This window comes from Aythya ferina (assembly GCF_964211825.1).
Source record: "Aythya ferina genome assembly, chromosome: 1".
Classification (NCBI taxonomy): Eukaryota; Metazoa; Chordata; class Aves; order Anseriformes; family Anatidae; genus Aythya; species Aythya ferina.
The window spans coordinates 14,359,233-14,381,333 of NC_140296.1; the positions used below are offsets into that span (position 1 = coordinate 14,359,233).

General features: G+C 40.1%; 1 protein-coding gene across 1 annotated transcript in view; it reads right to left on the reverse strand.

The window, feature by feature from the left end:
- The window catches only part of PGR (progesterone receptor), a 38,954-nt gene extending 35,057 nt beyond the window's left edge, over positions 1 to 3,897 (reverse strand). Inside the window, exons 1-2 of the mRNA XM_084491500.1 lie at positions 2,531 to 3,897; positions 1,154 to 1,305 (exon numbers count right to left, since the gene is read on the reverse strand). Of these exons, the coding sequence (XP_084347626.1) occupies positions 1,154 to 1,305; positions 2,531 to 3,771 (1,393 nt within the window). The 5' untranslated portion in view covers positions 3,772 to 3,897. The remainder of the gene's footprint in view (positions 1 to 1,153; positions 1,306 to 2,530) is intronic.
- Positions 3,898 to 22,101: the final 18,204 nt, after the last annotated feature.

The following is a 22,101-nucleotide window of genomic DNA, read 5'->3' on the forward strand; positions in this document are numbered from 1 at the left end:
AGTGTTTTTCTGTATTGCAACCTAACAAATATGTTTTAATTGTTTTTTTCATGAATACTATTAAATGTATTAGAGAAAATGTGGCACTAACAAAGCTAATTAGTTCATCTGGCACATCTAGTCTAGTGGTCTCGATTTGAAGATATATAGTCTGATAAAGCAAGCATAAGTGAGCATATGCTTAAAATTGAAAGAAACAGCATACTGAAACAATTCTAACTAAAGTATTTTGCTGAGCTTTTAATTTCCCGTTATTCCCCTTTTCATCTGAAGAGCAATAAACTCTATAGCATTGAATAAACTATATATCACAACAAGAAAACATGATGCAATTTCTTCTTTTAAGTAATCCTACACAGTGCAACAATAGTTTTGTTAAGAGTATGGAACAGAAACTTTAATGTCCAAGTTCTGACAGATAAGAATTGTGAGAAAAGTAGACAAAGAATAAAATGTTTTTTCTTTTACTCGGATTTGTCTTACTGCTTCATCAGCTGAAGTATATAAAGCAATCTGCTCCTGTATTTAAAATCTCAGTGGGCATATATGGACAAGGTATAATATAATTCCAAAAGAAAAAAAAAAAAAGTATTTTTACTGATTTGTAAAACCTGAAGTTTGGCTTTGTAACTCAATATCTATCTGGAAAAAAAGTTAAACCCATTTGACTTGAAATAGTTCAGTGCAACCTGAATTAGTTCCATAAAGCTCAGGAAGCCAAATTCTGCATTTTGCAAGCAAGAAAAATTACATATAACTTCAAAAAAAAAAAAAAAAAGATTGAAGCCAAAATAAATTCCTATCTGCATATGATTAGGTCATACCCACAAAATTTTCATTTAAATAGTATTTACACTTTCTAAAACAAGTTCTGTATTTCCCAAGATCTTGATGAAACTCTGCTTACTGAGAAAGATTAAAAGATGAACAATAATAAATAGCAACCAGTGAAAGTACAACAAATAATACTAGTAAAGTTAATAATGAAATATTTTAGTTAGTATTCGCTATCATACTTAAAGTTGCCAAAAAAAAAAAAAAGTATGACTACAGTGATCATGCTCACAGATCAGCAATAAGTAAAGGGTATGTTCTTTGCAGTGCCTAGGAAGATATATTTCAAATAATGAGGAACAATGGCATGATATAGTACCTTCCATTGCCCTTTTAAAGAAGACTTTACAACTTCCACAGGTAAGTACTCCATAGTGGCAACCAGAAGCCTCATCACCGCAGATGAGACAAATCTTCTGGGGTAGAGATTCAAAACTGTATTGAGAACTTTGGCTGGATTCTGTATCTGGCCTTCAAAAGAAAAAGAAGAGAAATGAAATATCCAGATTTGCAACGCTTAGCTACTTACCTGTATTAGTGAGCTTTATATTACAGCCTCCTTTATACATCTTAGGACAAGGGGAAAAAAAAAAAAAAAAAAAAAAAAAAAAGGCAGGATTGCCTTTCAGCTTGAGGTTTCTCTACACTAGGATAAAAGGCACATTAGCAACGTATGCCTAGTCATTAAAAAGGCAAGTAGTGAGCAAAACGCATAGTAGCATCTTAACCCATTTTAGATAAAAAGGGGACATTCCAGGAAACTCTTTATCAAAATGTTCATCTTCCTCTGATCAACAAGTCATGTGAGTAAAGTCATACTGATTTATATCTTTTCCTGAACACCGAATGGTACAGAGACAGAATCAAATAGAAGTCAATTGAATTTCAAAAGCCCCCCTTCACATGGGAAATAACCAAGCTTTATCTCAGCTAGAAAAATCGTTAATAATTGGTTTGTTGCCTCCTGTTCAGTCACAGCGTTCTGCTCAGTACCTAATTCTGATGAGCACACTGAGGTGATGAGTACTTCTGTATTTCTTACCAAAAATAAATAAATAAATAAATAAATAAATAAAAAACAAAACAGGCTAATCTAGCTAATCATTATGTTTATAAAAATCCATATGTTTCTATTAAAACGATAGAGTTATTTTTGCAAATATTTCTAAGTAACACCTTGGCATCATAGTAAGCCGTGTTCATCGTAGTAAATTAATATAGATATTTAAAATGTTTCAGGTTTTTTTAGGTGTATTTAACTGCTTTTTCCCAAATCAGCAATAATGTTCTGAAGATTATTTAGGTATTTAACTGACCACCTGTCAATTAAGAGAGGTGAACCTACTGCTCCTCCCTTCTGTGGAGCTGGTTACTATATTGCACAGTATGAAGCAATCATAACAAAAATGCCGCTTCTCTCGGAGAGTAACCGTGCCCAGATGAGCATCAGCTGCAAACTTAAAACCTTGGGTGCGTTCCCACCAGGACCGGGACACCCCAGCGCGCCCAGACAGCCCCAAACTAGACGTGCGGCCACGGCGGCCGTCTAAAATCTCCAGCGGAGCTCCGCCGAGTGCCGTTTTGTCCCCGTTCCTCCCCGGGCCGTCCCTTCGACCCCTTTCCGAGAGCGCCGTCGGGGGGCAGCGCCCCCCACCCCCTGCGGTGCCGCCGGCCTCCCGCCGCCGGCCGCCCTTACCTCACGTAGCCGAGGTAGGGCGGGCAGAGCTGGGGCAAGCCCTCCTTCAGCACGGCCGCCGGGAAGCCCAGGGGTTGGTGCCCGTTGAGGCCCAGCGGCGGGTAGAGGCCCGGCGGCGCGGCGGAGGCTGAGGTGGAGGGGAGGCTGTCGGGCGGCACCGGCGGCCCGTAGGCTGCGGGCAGCAGGGAGGAGGCTTCGGTCTTGTAGAGGACGCACTCCAGCGAGGGCTCCTGGGCGGCTCGGGGGGGCTGCAGGTAGTCGGCGGAGGCTGCCTTGCCTCCCAGGTACGGAGCGGGCAGCCCGACGGCCTCCTCCTTGATCTTCAGGGCGGGCTGGAGGTCGCCGTAGGCGAAGGGTCCCTCCTTGCCGTCGGCCGGCGGGTAGCCGTAATCCGCGAAATCCGGGGCGGGGGCGGAGGGCGAGGTGCGGGGCCCGAAGGCGCTGGCCTCGTACGCAGCCTCCACGTCCAGCAGCTGCCTGGTGCGGGAGGCCAGGTAGGCAGAGTTGAGCGGCAGGATGGGCACATGCAGGTAGTCCTGCCCCGGGCACGCTCCCGGTGCCGCTCCCGGTTCGTGCTCCGCAGCCGTCGGGGAGGCCGCCGGGGCCGAGGCCAGGCTCCCCCCGGAGCCCGAGCCCTGCTCCGGCCGGCGGCTGCCGGCGGGGAAGGGGCGCTCCTGGGGGGGCAGCGCCCCCAGCCCGGACGCTTTGCCCCGGGGGGTCGCGGCGGGACCCTCGGTGCCCGGGGGCGGTTTAAGGGCGGCCGCCAGGGCGTCCCCCCCCGGCCAGAGCCGCGGAGGAGGCTGCGGGGGGCTGGCAGCCGGAGCCCCCGCAGCGCTTTCGGCCGATTTCGGCTCCGGGCCGCGGCTCATGGGGGCGCCGGGAGCCTCCGGGACCTCCGGCCCCAAGAAGGACCAGGCATGAGCCGCGGGGGTCAGGAAGGTGTCCAGGACGCTGTCCAGGGCGTCCTTATCAGGGAGGGAGCCGCTCCCCGGCCGGTACGAGAGGGAGTCGCGGTCCTCCTCCCCCGACTGCCGTTGCTGCCGCCGCCGCTCTTCCTCCTCCTCTTCCTCCTCCTCCTCGTCGTCCTCCTCCTCCTCGTCGCTGCTCCTGGGGTAGAGCAGCCCGTCCAGGGCGATGTCGATGGCCTCCGCTTCTCCGCGGCTGGGGTGGCCCTGCAGCAGGACCGCCCCGTCTCGGGCGGACGAAGGCGCTCCGGACTCCTTGGCCTTCACCTCGGTCATGCTGCCCGCCGCTCAGCCTCCGGCGCGGAGGCCCTCGGGGGGGAGGGAACGAGGGAGGCTCCCGGGGCGATGCAGCGGGGCCGGGCGGCTCCTCACATCCCGGACGGCGGCTGCCGCTCACATGGCGCTGCCTTCCGAGGGGGGGCAGCTCAGCCCCGGCCCCCCTCCATCACCAGCACCACCGCAAAGCCTTCCCCGCCGTCGGGGACGGGGACGCCTTTGCCCTGCGGAGGGGAGAAGCCACTCAGCGCCAGTCTATGTGACACTCCCCTCACTGGACCCCCGCCTTGTTGCTCCCCCTGCCCTTAACGCCGGGGGGCTGCGGTGCCCGGGCCCGCCCCTCCCCGTGGCTGTCCCCCCCCCTCTTCTCCCCCGTTCTCCTCCTCTGCGGGGCTGCTCCGCGCTGCCTCCCCCCGGGGGCTCGCCCGCCGCCGGTCCCCCCGCGGCTTTTCCCTGCCGCTTTGCCGGCGCCCTGGCCCCTCCTCTGCTCCGCCCGTCCTGTCCCTCCCATCGCCCTCCGGCCCCTCGCCCCTCTCCCCTGTCCTCGGGCCCGCTCCCGGGCTGCCCCCCGACCTTTCCTCCCCGTCTCCACACCCGCAGGTGCTCCCTCCTCACGCCCCTCCGGCACCCGGGCACAGGGCAGGCAGGTTGGGTGGTCACTGTCTGGGGACAGTGAGCAGGAGAAGTTTTCCTTACTTGCCGTGTCCCTAGGATAGGCTTTCTGTAGTCTTTCACCCTCCCTCTCATTGTCAATTTCAGAGGTAAGCTCTGCCCCAATTCCTCAAAGCCCCGCTGCTCACACCGGTACATCTTCCATGGTTCAGTAGCAAAGAAACCATGGCATTGTAAAGCACCTTATGTTATAGGACCTCCAGAGTACCCTCTACTATACACAAGAGAAAGCGAAAGGCTTTTAGAACAAAGTATTTGAAAAAATGGGGCATCCTTTGCTTCTAATACAATCCAGCCCAAATTACTTAAACCGAGGATCTGTCAGCAGCTACTAGCTGACTGGCTTTTTGTGTAAAATGCTGGGTCGGTGAAGGAACCTGCACAGCTTCATAAAGCTATTACTGATTCAAATACGTACACACCCACCCACATTGGTAAATTTTGCGTTATATAACAATCTCAGAAAAGAAAATTGTGTTAAAAGATACAGAGACTAAATTAGCCTAGGAGTAGTCCGTGGGACTTTGAGGAGAATCAGTATATTTTTGATTTGTAGAGAAATGTACACTGTTGCATGCTTACTTGTGCTCTGATACTGGAACACACTTCTCTGAAAAGATCTTTTTCATAAACTCTCTGAAAAGACATCTTTTTCATAAACTCTTATCACTGTGTAATAGTTCCTTTTGTTGTTTTGCTTTCAAAATATTCCCAGACTAAACAGGACGGTTTATGGGGGAGGAAAGCACAACTTTTTGAAATTACTGCAGTGGTCAGAAAGCTAACATCAGAAATCATACAGGGCAAGTTTATAGAAGCAGTGGCTTCAAATAAACTTTATTCAGTGTGGTGTGTATGCTTTGGTTTATTCTTGGCAAAACATTACTGGGTGATAGACTACTTTGGAAATCTGCCTTTTGTTCCTTTAAGGAATAGTAATAAATTTGTCATTTTTCTTTTCCATTTTTAAAATATATATATATTTTAAAATATAAAATATATATATATTTAATTAAAATATATATATATTTTAAAAAAGAATTATTGTACTGTGATAATAGCTAACTTCTTAAAACTTGGATGTCATGTAGACACCTCTATGTATGCTCAGGAGGTTTAATAGTGTGATACGTATCATACTTGCTCTGTGTAGGAATATTTCTCAAACAAGTATCTTATCCTGTTGATACTGTAAAGAACTGTGTGGCCAGCAAGTAGCAAGAACCAAAATGATGACTCTGAAAAGCCAATCAGCGGAATGCTCCCCGAAGGCAATCTGGTTCTCTTATGGCATGACCCTACAACAATCAATTAATTTGAAGTGCTTCTCTGGCTACTACATTACTGTTTTTATGCCCACAATATTTCTCACTTCTTCCAAGCCTTAATTTTCTCAGAAGAGGCAGAAGTTCACCTCCAGCACCGTTCATCTCCACACTGATTTTGGTTTTCCCCTGATGTTTTCATGTTTAGTCAGCTGGTTGTCATGCCTATTTATTCCCACTGTCTTCCTTTCTCATTTCCACTTCCCCAAATTTATGGCCTACCTCCTTACTCCAATGAAACGTGCTCTCAGGACTTGTTTCTTTACAGCGACTTCCCTCGTGCTGCTGCTTTGGGCCCAAGAGAGAGGCACAGATGGCAGGATTAAGGGTTCCTGAAGGGAAGGCAGGACTGTGTGCTTTCTGCAAGGCCAACTTGCTGCTGTGGCTGACTTCACTACTAAAAGTCTCCACTATCAGGTCTGTGTGAATACCTGAAAATTTATCAGAAATAAAGTCTTTATCAGTTGCATGATTTGTCTGAATGTTGGCAGCAGAATATCGTCCACACGTCCACACTATTGCCCTTCCTAATTTCCTTTATGTGACCCAACAAATATACTCAAGTCTTTAATTGTAACGATTATGCTTAATTCTCACTGTTTAATGAAAACCTTTTGTGTTTTTTACCTTCAGAACATTTATAGGACTTTGGTTTATATCATTTGCATATAACTTCCATTAACTTTCTCTGGCAACTTTTGCTATTTTCTTTGTATTATTCTGTCTATAACCTTCATTCATTCCCTTTTGCTGTCAGACATTATCACATCATTTCAGGATGCTTTTCCTGATATTACTATGGTATCACAAGTTTTTCAGTAAGAACATTTGACAATATGCCTTGTCAAATGTATTGATATTATAGTGTTGTTGTCATTTATTCATTCTGATGTTTTGATTTATTTTGATATATATTTTCTTTTATTCATTTTGTTGCTGTGGCAATCACCATTATAGAAAAGCAGACTGATTTTCTTATGTCATTTCCCCAGAGTGAATAGATTTATACTTCAGGAAGCACCTATTTTGAATGAAACTATGAAACATTGGAGGGTTTGATCAACACTGTTGCTTTTTTTTTTTTTTTTTGAAATTCAACCTGAATATGTTTGCCAGACCCTTCCAAATATTTAATATATATATATTTATTCTGCTTTTTTGAAGAAGAAGAAGGAATGAGAAATGCTGTATGGGAAACATGATAAGTACAGCCTCCTCAGCTACTACATATGTCAAAATCACAAACCTTTTCTATGACCACCTTTTCTTAAAATGATCTTGAAGCATGGCCTGAAGGTCAACAAAGCCAGTTTTTATCAGCTCTATTTCTCAAACTGAAGAGTTTCATTTGTCTCTGGAGTGCTCCATATAAACAGCACCATAAAGTTAGTGACTTAGTGTTTAAATCTGGGAGTGGAGAAGTTAATTACACTAAAAACTCTGAATTACTGTTGTAATCCATTCTGACCTTTCTTATAGTGGTCACAACATTGTTCTGCACAGAACAGAGCTTAGAAGTTAAAAATAATATTTAATTTTTTTCACTGTTAATCAATTCCATACAGTTTTATACTGTCATTTTTTAGGATATAATACAACCAAAACCATTAATAATAATAATAATAACAACAGAGGAAGAGAGAATATCTGCTACAAAAAAAGCTCATGTGCTCATGGTCCAGAAAGGGGAAAAAAACAAACAAACAAAAAACCCTTCCATCTTATAGGAAAGGCTTAGAGGCTTCTCCTTATATCAGACAAATGACATTTTTGTAAACTATATATATATATATATATGTAGTAGCATTTTGCTATTCCTACTCTGCCAAAATAAACTATCTTTTCAACATTTAATCTAGAAGATGAAAGATAGTAGTGTCATGCAAACAACAATACATTCCGGGTATGTTACAGTTCTTAGCAATATATACTTCTGTAAATATTTAGAGCCCTAATTAGCCTACTAAATTCCACTTAAATTAGGATACCAACAGACATTAAATATGCTTTTCTCAGAGATCATCAGTTTTGAAGTACTGGCTAAATAATGAGAGCACCTAACACTAGGGATGTGCTCCGATCATAAATGTTCACATCTGAGCCAGGTGATTAGACTTCAGTAGTCAGATAAGAGCCATAGATATCCGTGGAGACCATTCGATTCATCTTCTGGAGCTCTTCAGAGACACTTATGTATCATTATTAAAGATATAAAGGACTTCTGTGATCTGAAGAGCCAAGAACCTAATTTTTTGGCTTGGCAGTGCAATGTCTAGGATTGATACTTAAAATAAGAGGTCTGAATACAATCCTAAATCCTTAAAATGCACTATCAATGTGCTCTACTATAATGACTAAAAACATTATAGGAACTGTTGTTTTGGAAACCATGCACTGTAAGCATCCTGTTTTTGTTTTGTTTTGTTTTGTTTCTCTAAGTAAGGGTCTACCACAAAGTACAAAGTAATTAATCTCTGTGATCTGTTATCAGGTGTTTTGTTAGCTTAAATTAAGCCATCAGATTAAAAAAAAAAAAAAAAAAAAAAAGCGCTATCAAAATGTGTTGGCTTACTAAATGCAAGGATGGCCTGAAACAAATACAAATGGGATCTGCAAACAGTGAGGTATGAGGGAAAGAAAGTAAACAATAGAGTTATAAAAGGAGATCAGGAAAAGGAAGGTAACCACAGTTCACATTACATTATTACTTGCACACAGGCACTAAAGTTGCTGCAGGGATAATATTGATATGAGAGGTGAAGTGGGCTCTGAGACACTTTTATCTTTATAAATTGTCCAAAGGCGGGAAATAAATGTTCATTAAGTTGTATTCATGAAAGTAATAGCTGTTCCTGGGACAGAAGTCATATATTTTGTTATATTTCTTGTTAATTGTCTGTTTATACTTGGGCAAATGCTCAGTAAATGGCAGAACGTTATATACTTGCAGCTAAGAAAATAAACAGGAGCATGAGAAGTGAGAAAAAAGGAAAGCCAAGAGATGCTTTCTGATTTTATGCTGTACAGATGGTGCCATTTCTTGCTGGACATCATCCTCAAGACCTTTCTCAAATTATTTTGTCTTCTGGTTTTCAATGAGCGCATCCTTTCAGGTTGCTGAAAGGCATGTATGTATTCCTCAAGGCCTAGCTGGGAGATTTTTACCCAAACCCAAAACATTCTTCAAAGTGGATTTGTTGCTACATTATCTGGCCTTATGAAAAAGAAGTAAAGGCTGTTTTATATAAAATATAGTATTTAATTATTTGTATATGTAAAATACATATTTCAGCATATAAAGCAGCTGTACATGGACAACTGAACCCAGATCTGTTAGGTGGGATGAGGTAAATCCCTTGCATTTATTCATGATAGCTACTACTGTATTTTAACAGGTCTTGTTTCCTGGCTGGACAGTAGGAAGTTGCAAACAATGATATGAAACAGATGTTAACATTTCTGTGAGTTAGAAAAAGATACTTACAATTCTTTTTAAGAAGTGATAAAACTAACATTCTGCTTAAATTGTGAATGTTAAATAATCATAGAAAATAAGATTAAAACTGCATAGAACCTCATGAAATTTACAAGTTTGCAAGTGAATTTGGAGATCCAAACTGGTGTGAAAAGATTCTCAATGCAGAGATAAGGTGAGGACTGAACCTGAACTGTGACACCTCCTGAAGTATTTATAAACTGGCTGAAATGGAGCTGGCCTTGGAGCTGAGCTGCACTGTAAGTGGAAGTAGGCATGATTTTTAGTTTTGTGTAGCCATTGTTACCAACTGTAATTTGATAAAAAAAGATACCATTCCTATGCAAATTAAAATTACCTCAATTTGGGTTAATTTCACATCTGCTTATTATATGCCAACTTTTTTTTTTACTGTTCCTACACACAGTCTAATTATTCACTGGGGACTTGGTTGTCCCAGGACATCTCAAAATTAACTCTTCAGCCATATATTATATATGGCTGAATATTCCCAAACTCCTTTCAATTATCAATAAATTCCCAAAACCTTAGGTAAAAGGAATATATATCATTTCATGTGAAATATAGTATTCATCAGTAGCTTCATAGTTAGCCATTCAATGGTTAAATAGAAATGGCTAAATGACATCAAATCAAGCACGTCAAAAAATATCTTCTAAGTTTCTTAACTTGATCTCATCCCCACTAGATAAATGCTGAAGCATTGATTAAATTTCTACGTGCTTTAAAACATATTTCCAGAGAGCTTTGATTCTTACTGGGTTCCAGGTGGTTGTCTTTACTCTTTACCTCTTGTGTTATGTGTTCTAGGACCAGTTCCATCTATTCCTGGCAGCCAAGCCACACATCTTTCCGTGGACATACTCTCAAGCAGAGAAGCCCAAATCTGCTCCATTCTTGAGACACCTCCTTCAGACACACATAGAACATTGCATTCAGCTCTGGGACTCCAGCACAAAAACGACATATTAGAGTGAGTCCAGAGGAGGGACACAAGGTTGATCAAGGGGTTGGAGCACCTCTCCTGTGAAGAGAGGCTGAGGGAGTTGGGGTTGTTCAGCCTGGAGAAGAGAACGCTCCAGGGAGACCTTCACAACGGCCTTCCAGTACCTATGGTGGACTACAGAAAAGCTAGGGAGGGACTCTTTGTCAGGGGGTGCAGTGATAGGCTTTAAACTAAAAAAAAAAAAAAAAAAAAAAAAAGTAGATTTAGATTAGACATTAGAGAGAATTCTTTACTCAGAGGGTGGTGAGGCCCTGGCACAGGTTGCCCATACAAGCTGTGGATGCCCCATCCCTGGAGGTGTTGTTCAAGGCCGGGCTGCATGCAACCTGCATCCAGCAAATTGGGCAACCTGGTCTGGTGGGAAGTGTCCCTGCCCATGGCAGGGGGTTTGGAACTGGATTATCTTTAGGGTCCTTTCCAACCCAAACTATTCTGTGATTCTATGAAAATAGAATTTAAGGAGTTCATATTGTGCAATAGTTAATTACTTTTTTATTTGTGAATTACTTGTTCATTGAAAGCAGGTACATCTGCAAAATATCAGTTTTCCTAAAAATGTATAGAAACCTGTACATATACAAATATGGTGCTTCTTGTGTATGGATAGTAATTTTGTACTTTCAACCAGATACACAATTTTACATCGGTAACAAGTTTTCATCTAAACATCCTTTCAATCTTTTAGTGTCATCATGAAATAAATTACTGTAGGAAAATAGTCCTTCAATTTTTGGTCAGTGTTGAAACAACTCTTATATTTCCCTCTGCTGCGTGCTGACATTCTTGGCTGGGCTTTGCAGATCATGTCTTGCAGTGTTCTCAGTCCTGACATTTAATGGAGCCAATTTTCTCACTAGATTAAATAATTTTAAGTAATAACTTTTGATATATACAGTGTCATTTGAGGAAAACCTTTATCAAGAGGAAAATTTACTTTGCCTTTTTCTAATTTTAAGAGGCCTAAGCTAAACAGTTTTTATGTCTTTAATTAATATCTCCAGAAATTATATTAGTTTATTAGTGTTTAAACCCTCCTCAATCTTCATTTCTGGGCATATGATATAAATATAATCTATGCAGAAAGACAGGAGGCGTGCTTTATTGCTACAGAGCAAGAAGTGAAAGCATTCAAGAATGGCTGAGTTACCTGATTAAATTAAAAACAAATTATTATCTCATGATGTGGCAAGGTAACATTTTTCCATAAGTTATAGAGGACATGACAGATTTTTCTAAGCAAATGTGTGTCACCAATTTAACTGCATGGTGAAAACTAGAGTGCAGTGTGTGTGGATTAGCTGTGAGGGTGCCTGTGAGTTTGACAATTCTGCAATAGAAATGCTAGGATGTGATGGAAGGTGCCCTGCAATGTTAGAAGTAAGCAAAGTGCAAGGCAGAAATACTCCACCTTTTGAAAGATGCAGTTCTATCCAGCTGATGTGTGGCAATAATGTTGAGTCAAAGTCTTGCCATTTGCTTCTGAATTGGCCAGGCATTAAAGAACCAAAATACATAATTCTGCATTTTTCATGAGATATTTGAATGCCATAAACTAGCCTGGCTGCATTAAATTCAATGAAGATATTCAATTTAGAAGCTGTCAGGACACTGATATTCTTTAATTTTTCCAGTTCTAAAGTTCTTCTAATGCATGTGCTTTAAGGATAATAAATGCCAAGTGGTTGGTTATGGAGAAGCCTGGAAGAATCTCAAGCATATACCTTTGGGTCTGGATACTTGTCTTGCTTTCACAGAGTCAGACAAAGCCGGTGTTTCACATCTGGCTGATTGAGAAGGGCTGAGTAATTCCAAATCCTCATGAAAGAGAGCATGACCCCATACTGAGAACAGCAAAAAGATGGTCAAGGAGCCCACAGGTGGAAATTTGCTGAAGGCTGTAATAAACCTCACTTTGCACTGTAACAGTGCTCAACTCTTGTACAGTTGTAGAGCTTAAATTGGGTCAGCAGGGCAACCCACATGGATGTGAAGGTAACACCTGGTTGCTCAATGGCGTGAACACTAAATTCAGCAGCTTTTCATTTATTGATCATTGTTCAATAAAAGGAAGAGCCAGACTTAAGTCACAAGCCTGCTGGGTACATGTTGGGACTTGTGATATTAAACAACAGAAAGTTGTTGGGGAGGATATAGCCATGAGATGTGATGGATGCTTGGCTTCCTAAGTGAATCAAAGTGAATTAAATCGCATCACAGAAATTTAACACCACTACATAACCTTTGTAAATGAAATCGATAGTAGAACTTGTGCAGAATAAGAAAAACAAGAAGTGGCCATTTAAATGAAATGGTCAGAAGGCTATCTAAGCTATACTGGTATATATTCTGGATTTAAGAGGCTGAGAAAGTATTATTTACTACAGAGTAAAACCTTCAAATTACATAAATTATTTTTATGTTCACCTAAAAAGACAATTTGAGGATCAGTCCCTTAGCTAGACATCGAAACACATGCACACGCACATGCACACACACACACAAAAAAATTTCCTTGTGTTTTATACTAACCCTAAAGAAGCAAATTTATTATTGTCAGTAAAGATCACAGACACTGTAGCCCTTCATTTTGATAAACCCTGGCTAAAATATTCTTTTGTCAACTTCTTTTGTTGCTGGTTCTGTGTTCACCTCTAGAGGTGTCTGTCATTGATAAGAGTCCCCAGTTCTGTTGTAAGAATTTGACAGAATAGAAAGGGTTCCCAAAAACTCTGTCAGACAAAAGGATTCAGTTTATCTCCCACATCACAGAAGATAAATGTTAAGGTTATAGTTTGATGTAGAAGTAAATACAGATACATGCAAGGAAGACATTCTGTTTTAATCACAACTCCCAGAGCCTGCTACAGCTGGTAATCACTCTTCCTTGAAATTTATCTCCAGATATGCTAGCTTTGAAAATTCAGCCATAAAGCATCTTTACAAAGATACTGTAGTTTGTTTTTCTCATGAATTCTTCTGCCGTATTGTTATTACCCTAAGCCAAAAAATAATTTCACTTGGAGAGGCTACTGTACTCACAGAGAAACATGAAAACTTAAAAGAAAAATTGCATAGTGTGGTGCTATTTATATTGTTAAATTTGCCGTAAAAGTAAACAAAAATTATAACTGGTCATGGAAAAATCACAGAATCATAGTGAGGTAGGAAGGGACCTCTGGATCTATCCCATCTAACCTCTGTGCAAGCAGGGACACCCAGAGCAGGCTGCCCAAGACCATGTCCAGGGAGCTCTTGAAAATCTCCAGGGAGGAGACCCCACAGCCTCTCTGGGCAATTTGTGCCAAGGCACTCCCACCTGCACAGTAATAAAGCACTTTTTGAAATAAAAAGGGCAAAAGAGGTATCCTCAGGGTGGGGGAGGCAGGTGGCAGAAGGGCTGAAGGAATCAAAGAAATAAAAGGTGAAGGCCTGGCAATAGCACCAATTCCCTGATTGCATTTTGGGTGATGGCAGTAACCTCCACAGCAGAGGCAAGCTTGGTCAGCTTTGCTTTGTATTAACCTGTTACTTGTATTTTTTCTTCATTGCTGACTCACAATAAATCTCATGTAAATCCAGATTTGCTAGATTTCTGCAAAATTTTCAATAAATTGCCCGCCAAAAAGCTGCTAACATCAGCATGCAAATCTGAATAGATTAGACAAAAAATCTGCCAGAGAGAGGATGTAAACTCAAGATTCCTAACAGAATGCTAATTGATAAATTAATAGGATATTTCATCAAAACTATTGGAAGTCAACAGAAAAAAGTGGATGAGGATGAATAATTTTAATATAAAATATTTTTATAAATTATATATATTTTACAAAGCTATCTCTCTCTATAACTTTATATATCATTTTATCTATATAAATATATAGATAGCTATCTGTATATCTATACAGATAAAAATATATTTGTATTTATATAATTTACATAAACACATTTATAACTTTTATAAAAACATGAGAAAAAACATAAGAAAAAAAATATTACCTGGATTTGGGGGATATTACTAATACCGTGGTTCTACCTAGTCATGTACAAGCTGTATCATTTCTATCTGAGATGTGAGAAAATTTCCCTCCTAATAGTTCAGAGTATGTGAGTAGCACACACCAATTAAAAACCTTAAAATTTACTAGCATAACAGGAAACCTTTAAGGTCCGAAAAAGTCTATCTTATCTGACTTCGTATCTATGTTTTTATATTCATATTCATGGTTTTATATTCATACTTTTTTTTTTTTTTTTAATCAGTAAACAGTTTCTTTTCCCCTAGTCTTTAACCTTAGATTTTCTTGCACAATGATTGTATCATTGATTATGCTTTACGATTTTTTTCAGCATGTTTGCTTTCAGAGCTCACTACTCTTTCTCTCATCTTTCAAACTCCAGTATTCAGTTCTGGTTTTTAATTAATGAAAAATTATCACTGATGTATTTGTACAGAGGTTCCCCATCACAACAGATGGAAAATAAGAAGCATGATGAGACGCTGACGCTTTTAATGTGACAGTTACCTAAGTCACTGGAATACCCTGTGACCAGTTACCTAAGTCACTGGAATACCCTGGAAAATGAAGTACTGAGATTTCTGGGATAACATGCATGATGCTGTTTACAAAGCACATTAATTACCATGTGTCTAGATACATGAAAACTTTTACAAGAATATGGGGAAAATGTACATATGTACATATATGTACAATATGGAAAAACAACCATGTCTGATCTAAAAGGAAATATGAATTGGAACTGCAGCTTATTGCTTTGGGACTCACTATGAAATCAAAGCAAAAGCAGGTCTTGAGTAGGCAAATAATAAATACAAAATCAAAATAGAAAAGAATACTGGGATATTTAGCTGCCTCTCTTAGACTGATACATTTAACATGTTCTCTGTTACTAATGCAGGACTTCGCTCATCAGAAAATGCTTCTATCTCTGGTATAAAACTCAGTAAATGTTCCAAAGCATCAGCAGTAGTTCAGAAGGGATACGGAGAATGTTCTATTTCACCAGAACATTAAAAAGCTTTCAAACAGTACTGAATGCAATTACCCAAATAAGAAACAGGTCATAGCACTAGAACTGTTGTTCTGACCCATGCAAAAGCAGCAAGGGGGAGTTTAAAGGGTGATTGATAATAAAGATGTGACATATGACTCATTAGATATGTGCACTGTACAGGAGGGAGCCTGACAGAAAAAACAAAAGTAATGTTTAAGGAGAAAATTAAAAATGTAAATTAAATTTGAAGTTATTTTATACATATTTATTGCTCTTGGGCCTTGCACAATCAAGAATGCAAGAAATACGAGGACAGGGAGTAAGCAATAGAGACATAGTTTAATCTATTGTAATAATACAGAAGTGTAGTAAAGTAGTAAAGAAAGAGCAGATGAAGTTTTTCCTTGTTTTCCTTTCAGCCTAGTGATAGGTCAGCGGAGACCAAGGTCTGAGTTTTAATTTTTTTTTTTTTTTTTAGGACAAACATATTTTAAAAAGAGAATAAATTAATCTGACTAGAAACTGGTCACATGTAGTTCATATAGAAGATGTTTGTCTCAAAAATAAATGAGGCCTTAGTTTTCTTTTCAAGTTTCATTGTGGAAAGCCTTTGTTGCACCTCACCCACTTGGAGATGTGGGAAAGCTACTTCCCAATTATTGAAATGTAACGCAAAGATCGACGGTGATGTGGCAGGGTTCACAATACACTTTGAAGAAATACATGTACTGTAATATAAATCATTCTTACTTTTTGAGGGATTTTCTGGGTGGGTTACTCTTAAAGGTTATTTTAAGTTTATTCATCAAGGGAAAAAAGGAAAATGGAGAGAAAAATTTAAAAAATAGGAATAGGAAAAGGAAAAGGAAAAGAAAAAAGGAAAAGGAAAAGGAAAAGGAAAAGGAAAAGGAAAAGGAAAAGGAAAAGGAAAAGGAAAAGGAAAAGGAAAAAGAAACAAGAAGTGGTCTGCCCAAACTGGTAGCAAATCCAAAATATTCTACCAGAGGATACTGGGAGTTGAATATGTAGACTGAGCTCCAAGAAACTCCCACAAACTGGAAAATTTTCCAAATGCTTTTGCTATCTCCATATGGAAGGGTGAATGTCCCATCAGAGCTTGTGTACAATTTCTTTTCATCTGGGCTGGAATAAAGATGTGATGAAAAAACCAGGAAGATGCAGTGGTTAATTAAAACCAAACCCAAGACTACCTTATAAATAACACAACAAACATAACATAACATAACATAGCATAGCATAGCATAGCATAGCATAGCATATAACATTTTAAAAATCTGAATGATTTTGTCTTCATGGGATGCCCTGCCTTAAGGGCTTGTGTTTTGCTGAATCTTTCATTTGAAGATGGATGAAAAACAAAGGAGCAGGTTCTCACACAGACACACAAACAATCCAGCCCAAATCTGATTAAAGTGTGTGTATGAAGTGGTCCTCAAGCTGGCAGGAAAATATCGGACAGATTCTGCAAGAATTCTGACCTTGTAAGATGCAGCCTTGCATGGATGGAAGAAGCCCGTACAACAAGCCTGAGGCTGTCTATCTGTCTGTCTATCTGGGAAGCAGTTCTGTGAAGAAAGACCCAGGGTTCTGTGGAATGACAAATTAAACAGGAGCCAGAAATATACCCTTGAAGGGTGACCTTGAAGGTCAACATCATCTTGGGCTGTATTAGAGTGCAGCCAGCATATCAAAGGAAGTGATCCTTCCCCTTGCCCTGGTGAGACATGTCTGGAGTGTTGTCTCTAGTTATGGTTGTTGTAACCCAAGTGAGACATGGACATGCCAGAGTAAGTCCAGTGGAGGTCACCAAACTGGACAGGGGGCTGAAGCACAGGGCATACAAGAAGAGACTGAGAAAGCTTTTTTTTTTTTTTTTCTTTCTTTTTTTTTTTTTTTTTTTTCAACCTGGAAGACAGAAACCAAAGTGAAAACCTTATAGCTGCCTACAATTACCTGATCAGAGGACACCAAGAAGATAGAGACAAACTACTTGGAGGTACAGCGTAGTAGGAAGAGAGGCTATGGACAAGAATTAGAACATGAGAAATTTAAGTTAGTCTTATTTTTAGATATGAGGATGGTTGAATATCAGAACAGTTTGCTCACAGAAGCTCTAGGAACACCATCCTTGGAGGTGTTCAAAACTCAGCTGGACAAGTTGAAGAGACTGGACCAAAATGACTTCCAGAGGTGCCTTTCAACCTAAATTACTCATTGATCCTGGGCTTCTGTGGCAACTTAGCTTATAATAGGTGGGGATGGCTAGACATGGACAGAGATAAATGAAAGCTAGAATTTCTTTAAATAAATCCATACAATGTATGCATATGTAGCATATATAGACAATTTATATGTATGAACATACAGTACATATATTTAGGTTACACATGTGGATATACATTCTAGGATAGGTAGAACTGAAATATCTTACAAAGGCAATTGTCCCAGTATCAGATTAATATAGAATGTTTTGGTCTTCACTGTGTAAAGCAAGTCTATAACAGATAGACTGTTATTTCAGATAAAGGGCTTCTGTGCTGAGTCGAAGCATTGAGAGCAAAACATTCTAGTTACCAAATAGAGGAAAATAGATTGGGCTGTGGTGAAAGGTTAATCAGCTGATCAGTCATGATCCATCTGAGCTGTGGGGTTCAGAATAATCTTGCACGTTCTTTTGTCTGCTCTAGAGACATCTTGAGTTCATGTTAGGAGGAGATCATGTACCCTTTTTTCTATTTGAAAAAAAATGGGAATGTGGGCAGAGAGAGAGCCACAGTATGATTCAGAAACTGGGAGTGAGAGACATACCATGACATGCATCCACCCCACAGTTTTAATACATGAATACAACTGCCAAAATTGCCAGGTCTAAGTCACCATAATAGACATATGTGACTGAAGCCAGGCCTGGACTTCCTGGTGGTATTGGCACTAAGAGAATTTGTGGGAAGATGTAAAATAAGCCCAGAAACTTCATTTCACTTCAAAGTTTTATTAGGGTGCTTATGGTAGGTTTAATAATAGGGCTGATTTCTAAGGTAGAAATCTATTCCTGATATTTTCATAGAATCGTAGAATATTCCAAGTTGGAAGGGATCCATAATGATCATTGAGTCCAACTCCTGGCACCACACAGGTCTACCCAAAAATTCAGACCATATGGCTAAAAGCACAGTCCAAATGCTTCTTAAACTCCGACAGGCTTGGTGCAGTAACTACGTCCCTGGGGAGCCTGTTCCAGTGTGCAACAACTCTCTCGGTGAAGAACCTCTTCCTGATGTCCAACCTGAACTTCCGCTGTCACAGCTTGACACCGTTCCCACAGGTCCGATCACTGGTCACTAAAGAGAATAGATTGGTGCCTGCCCCTCCACTCCCCCTCGTGAGGATCTGCAATGAGGTCTCTCCTCAGCCTCCTCTTTTCCAGGCTGAACAGGCCAATTGACCTCAGCCGCTCCTTATACGTCTTTGCCTCTAGGCCCTTCATCATCTTCACCATCTTCTCTGGACATTTTCCAATAGTTTCATGTCCTTTTTGTACTGTGGTGCCCAGAACTGCACACAGTACTCGAGGTGAGGCCGCACCAGTGCAGAGTAGAGCAGAACAATCTCTTCCCTTGACCGACTAGCAATGCTGTGCTTGAGGCACAACAGGGTACAGTAGGCCCTCCTGGCTGCCAGGGCACAATGCTGGCTCATGTTCAGCTTGCTATCAACCACAACCCCCAGATCCCTCTCTGGGGGACTACTCTCCAGCGTCTCATAACTCAGTTTGTACGTATAGCCAGGGATGCCCCATCCCAGGTGCAGGGCCTGGACATTGCTCTTGTTAAACTTCATATTGTTGGCGATTGCCCAGCTCTCCGATCTGTCCAGATCTCCCTGCAAAGCCTTTCCACCTTCCACAGAGTCAACAACTCCTCCCAAAGTTTTTTTCACATTAACATCTGCTGGTCTGGCCTTATTTTTCCTCATTCTGTCTGTCCTGGAGTACTGTAGTGGCACCTTCATTGAATCTATACTCACTGATTCTGACCTGGCTATCTTTCCAAAATGTGCCACAGCATTTATGTACATTTGTAGATGTTGAATTATTATTTGCTTTTGTGTGTTTGAAGTTAGCTGTCACCAGAGGAGTTTTCATCTGTTCCTTTGATTCTCTTATCTCTGAAAAAAAATAAAAATAAAATACTGAGTGCTTCTTTTTATTTTAAAAACATCTCTGGGTTAAAAATAAATAAATAAATAGAAATAGAAATACATTTTCAATAATACATGTTGCGTATGATTTGGTAGGCAAAAAGAAATATTCAATTTTCTATTAAAAAAAAAAAAAAAAGTATAGGTATATCTAAGAGAGAAACACCAGGGAGAGGAAAAACAGACCTCAAGATGTCAAAAAGAAATAGATCTATCAATGCATAACCAGAAAGATCCTTTTTTTCTGACTGCAGAATGAATGGTGCTCAATCAAATTCTGCTGGCTGAGTCTGGCTATTTTGGTGAAACCAAATGGCCTGGTTTCACTCTGCATTGTTCAAAATCTATGAGCCATCCACATGCTGAAGATTCTTATACAGAGAGAATTAGACCTAATGATAAAATTATGGAGCTGTTTTTTCCTGCTTTGTTGAATGATAAAAGGGTCACCAACTTCTGATATGACTGGGAGGAAAGTTCACAGCTCTTCCCTTTCCCAGAATAGAAGAGTGCTGGGAAATTAAGAACTTGAAATTATTTATGTATATAAATCGTCCCCATTGTTTTTCCTTACATTGCTACTTAGTTATTGTTTACATTTTTGAAAAGTTACACAGGTGATTCTAAGAATGATCCACTATAAAGCTCCCCTAAATATTAGTTTGAAATGTTACATAGAGAAATAAATGACTTGGCAAAGTATTGAATAGTATTACCAGATAATAAGACTTTTTCAGAAACAGGTTCTTGTCATTTTTAATGATTCTTACCTTTTTCATTTAATATTAATTAGTTCCCAAAGTGAAAAATACTGTCTATATCTTTTCCTTTTTAATGTGTATATTAGAGTTTATTGTGGCTTAAGAGGCAGTTTAGTTCTGCTTTCTTTTCTTTTGCCAAAGGAAATAGCTGGGATTTTTTTCTTCTTTTGCCTCTTCTTCATACAGATGACCTGTTTTTGCTGTTGCAAACTTCTCTAAGTCAAAATGTATGCTAGAGAACAGCGTTTCTTTCTGCTTGCAAGACTGCATGACAGAAAACATCAAAAAACAAACAAACAAATAAACAAAAAAGTTTTTTACCAACTAAGGTTAGGCTGCACATACATAAAGATCAGCAATCATATCACTGAACAGGTTATGTTTTCCCCTTTATAAGATCTTGTGTTATCTGTAAGGTCTTAAAATGCTTAAAGTAAAGATAAAAACAGTATTAAGTTTCATGCAAACTGCTCCCTTTCAGTCATGGCCATAGGACATTTCAGTTCTCAGGATTACTGCCTGTGCCTCAGCTCCTGTGTAAGATCTCTGAGGTCTAGATATTTGCACAAAATAGACCTCAAAGTAAAGAGATGATTTATTTGTCTACACTTTCCCTGTGAGGAAGATTCCATAATGTGCAATGTCAGCTGGTACACACCATCTTCCTGAATTCCTTGCTTCATCTCATGGACTGTAGGACCTTCCAAAGCTTAGAGATTAAATGCTTTTTCAGTCTGCTATTTCTTTCATTCTGCTTGAAAAATAACCTGATTAGAACTGCAGGCAAAAAATAAATAAAACAAACTAACCAAATTATGCTTACAGTAGAAGCTGTGGAAGTAATTTGTTGACTAATCATAGCCATTTCTGTGGTTTGTCTGTTTGTGTAATTATGAGAATATGTAGGTGTTTTGAACACAGAAGATAAAAATGAGCCTGTCTGGTTTTCCAGTTTTGAATCTGAGAGAAGTAGGTTGGGAGTCATTAAAAGTTATTGTTTTTTTTTTTTTTTTTTTTTTTTTCCATATGTACATCTGACCAAAATGATGATCTACTGGTTTCAGCAACTTTTCCATAAATCCCATCTGACTCATCCTCTCATCTGATAAATGAGACAATCCTGGTAAGTAGGTCTTTTATTATAGGAGCTCAAATCTTCAAAAGACTGGTATGTGGCGAAACTGATCAATTATATCTGTTCCTGCCCTCATCTCTTGTTAGTCATAAAAGTAAAATTTGAGTGTATCAAAGATACGCTCTTTACAATCTAAATATTATGTCCCTGCCTAGTTATTTCTTTTTCTTTATAGCATAGTGATTTATTTTTTTTACATTGATTTAGGTTTGGTATTTAAGGTTGATCTTACAGTTTTACTTTCTGCATTGTAAAATATATAACTGTCATTTGCAGGCTGGGCAGTGTGCTATGAGCTTCAGCTAAAATGCTGTGTAGCCACCTGTCAGATCTTCTATGGGTAGGACACTGGGTTAGCTTGTTATCCACAGGTAAGATAACAAGCAGAGGAAGAATACCGAGTGAGTGCAGTTTGGTTCTGCAGGAGTACTACTAGGTACGTCAGCATGAAGCCCAAGATCATGAACCCTCCCAGGACTTACACAGCCCCTCACAGGAATTACAGTTTTGGTAATTGAGTATAAAAGATATTATTGCTGATGGAGGGGAACTTGGGGTTTCAGCAGGTAGAAATCCCTCTCTCCTGTGTGGGTATCGTAACAATAACTGGAAAAGTTCTCACCTGTCTGCTCCTGTATTTCAGTGCCCCAGACCCTTGCCAAGCAAGGTGTAAGCCCATACATCTCTTAGTACTGTAAGAA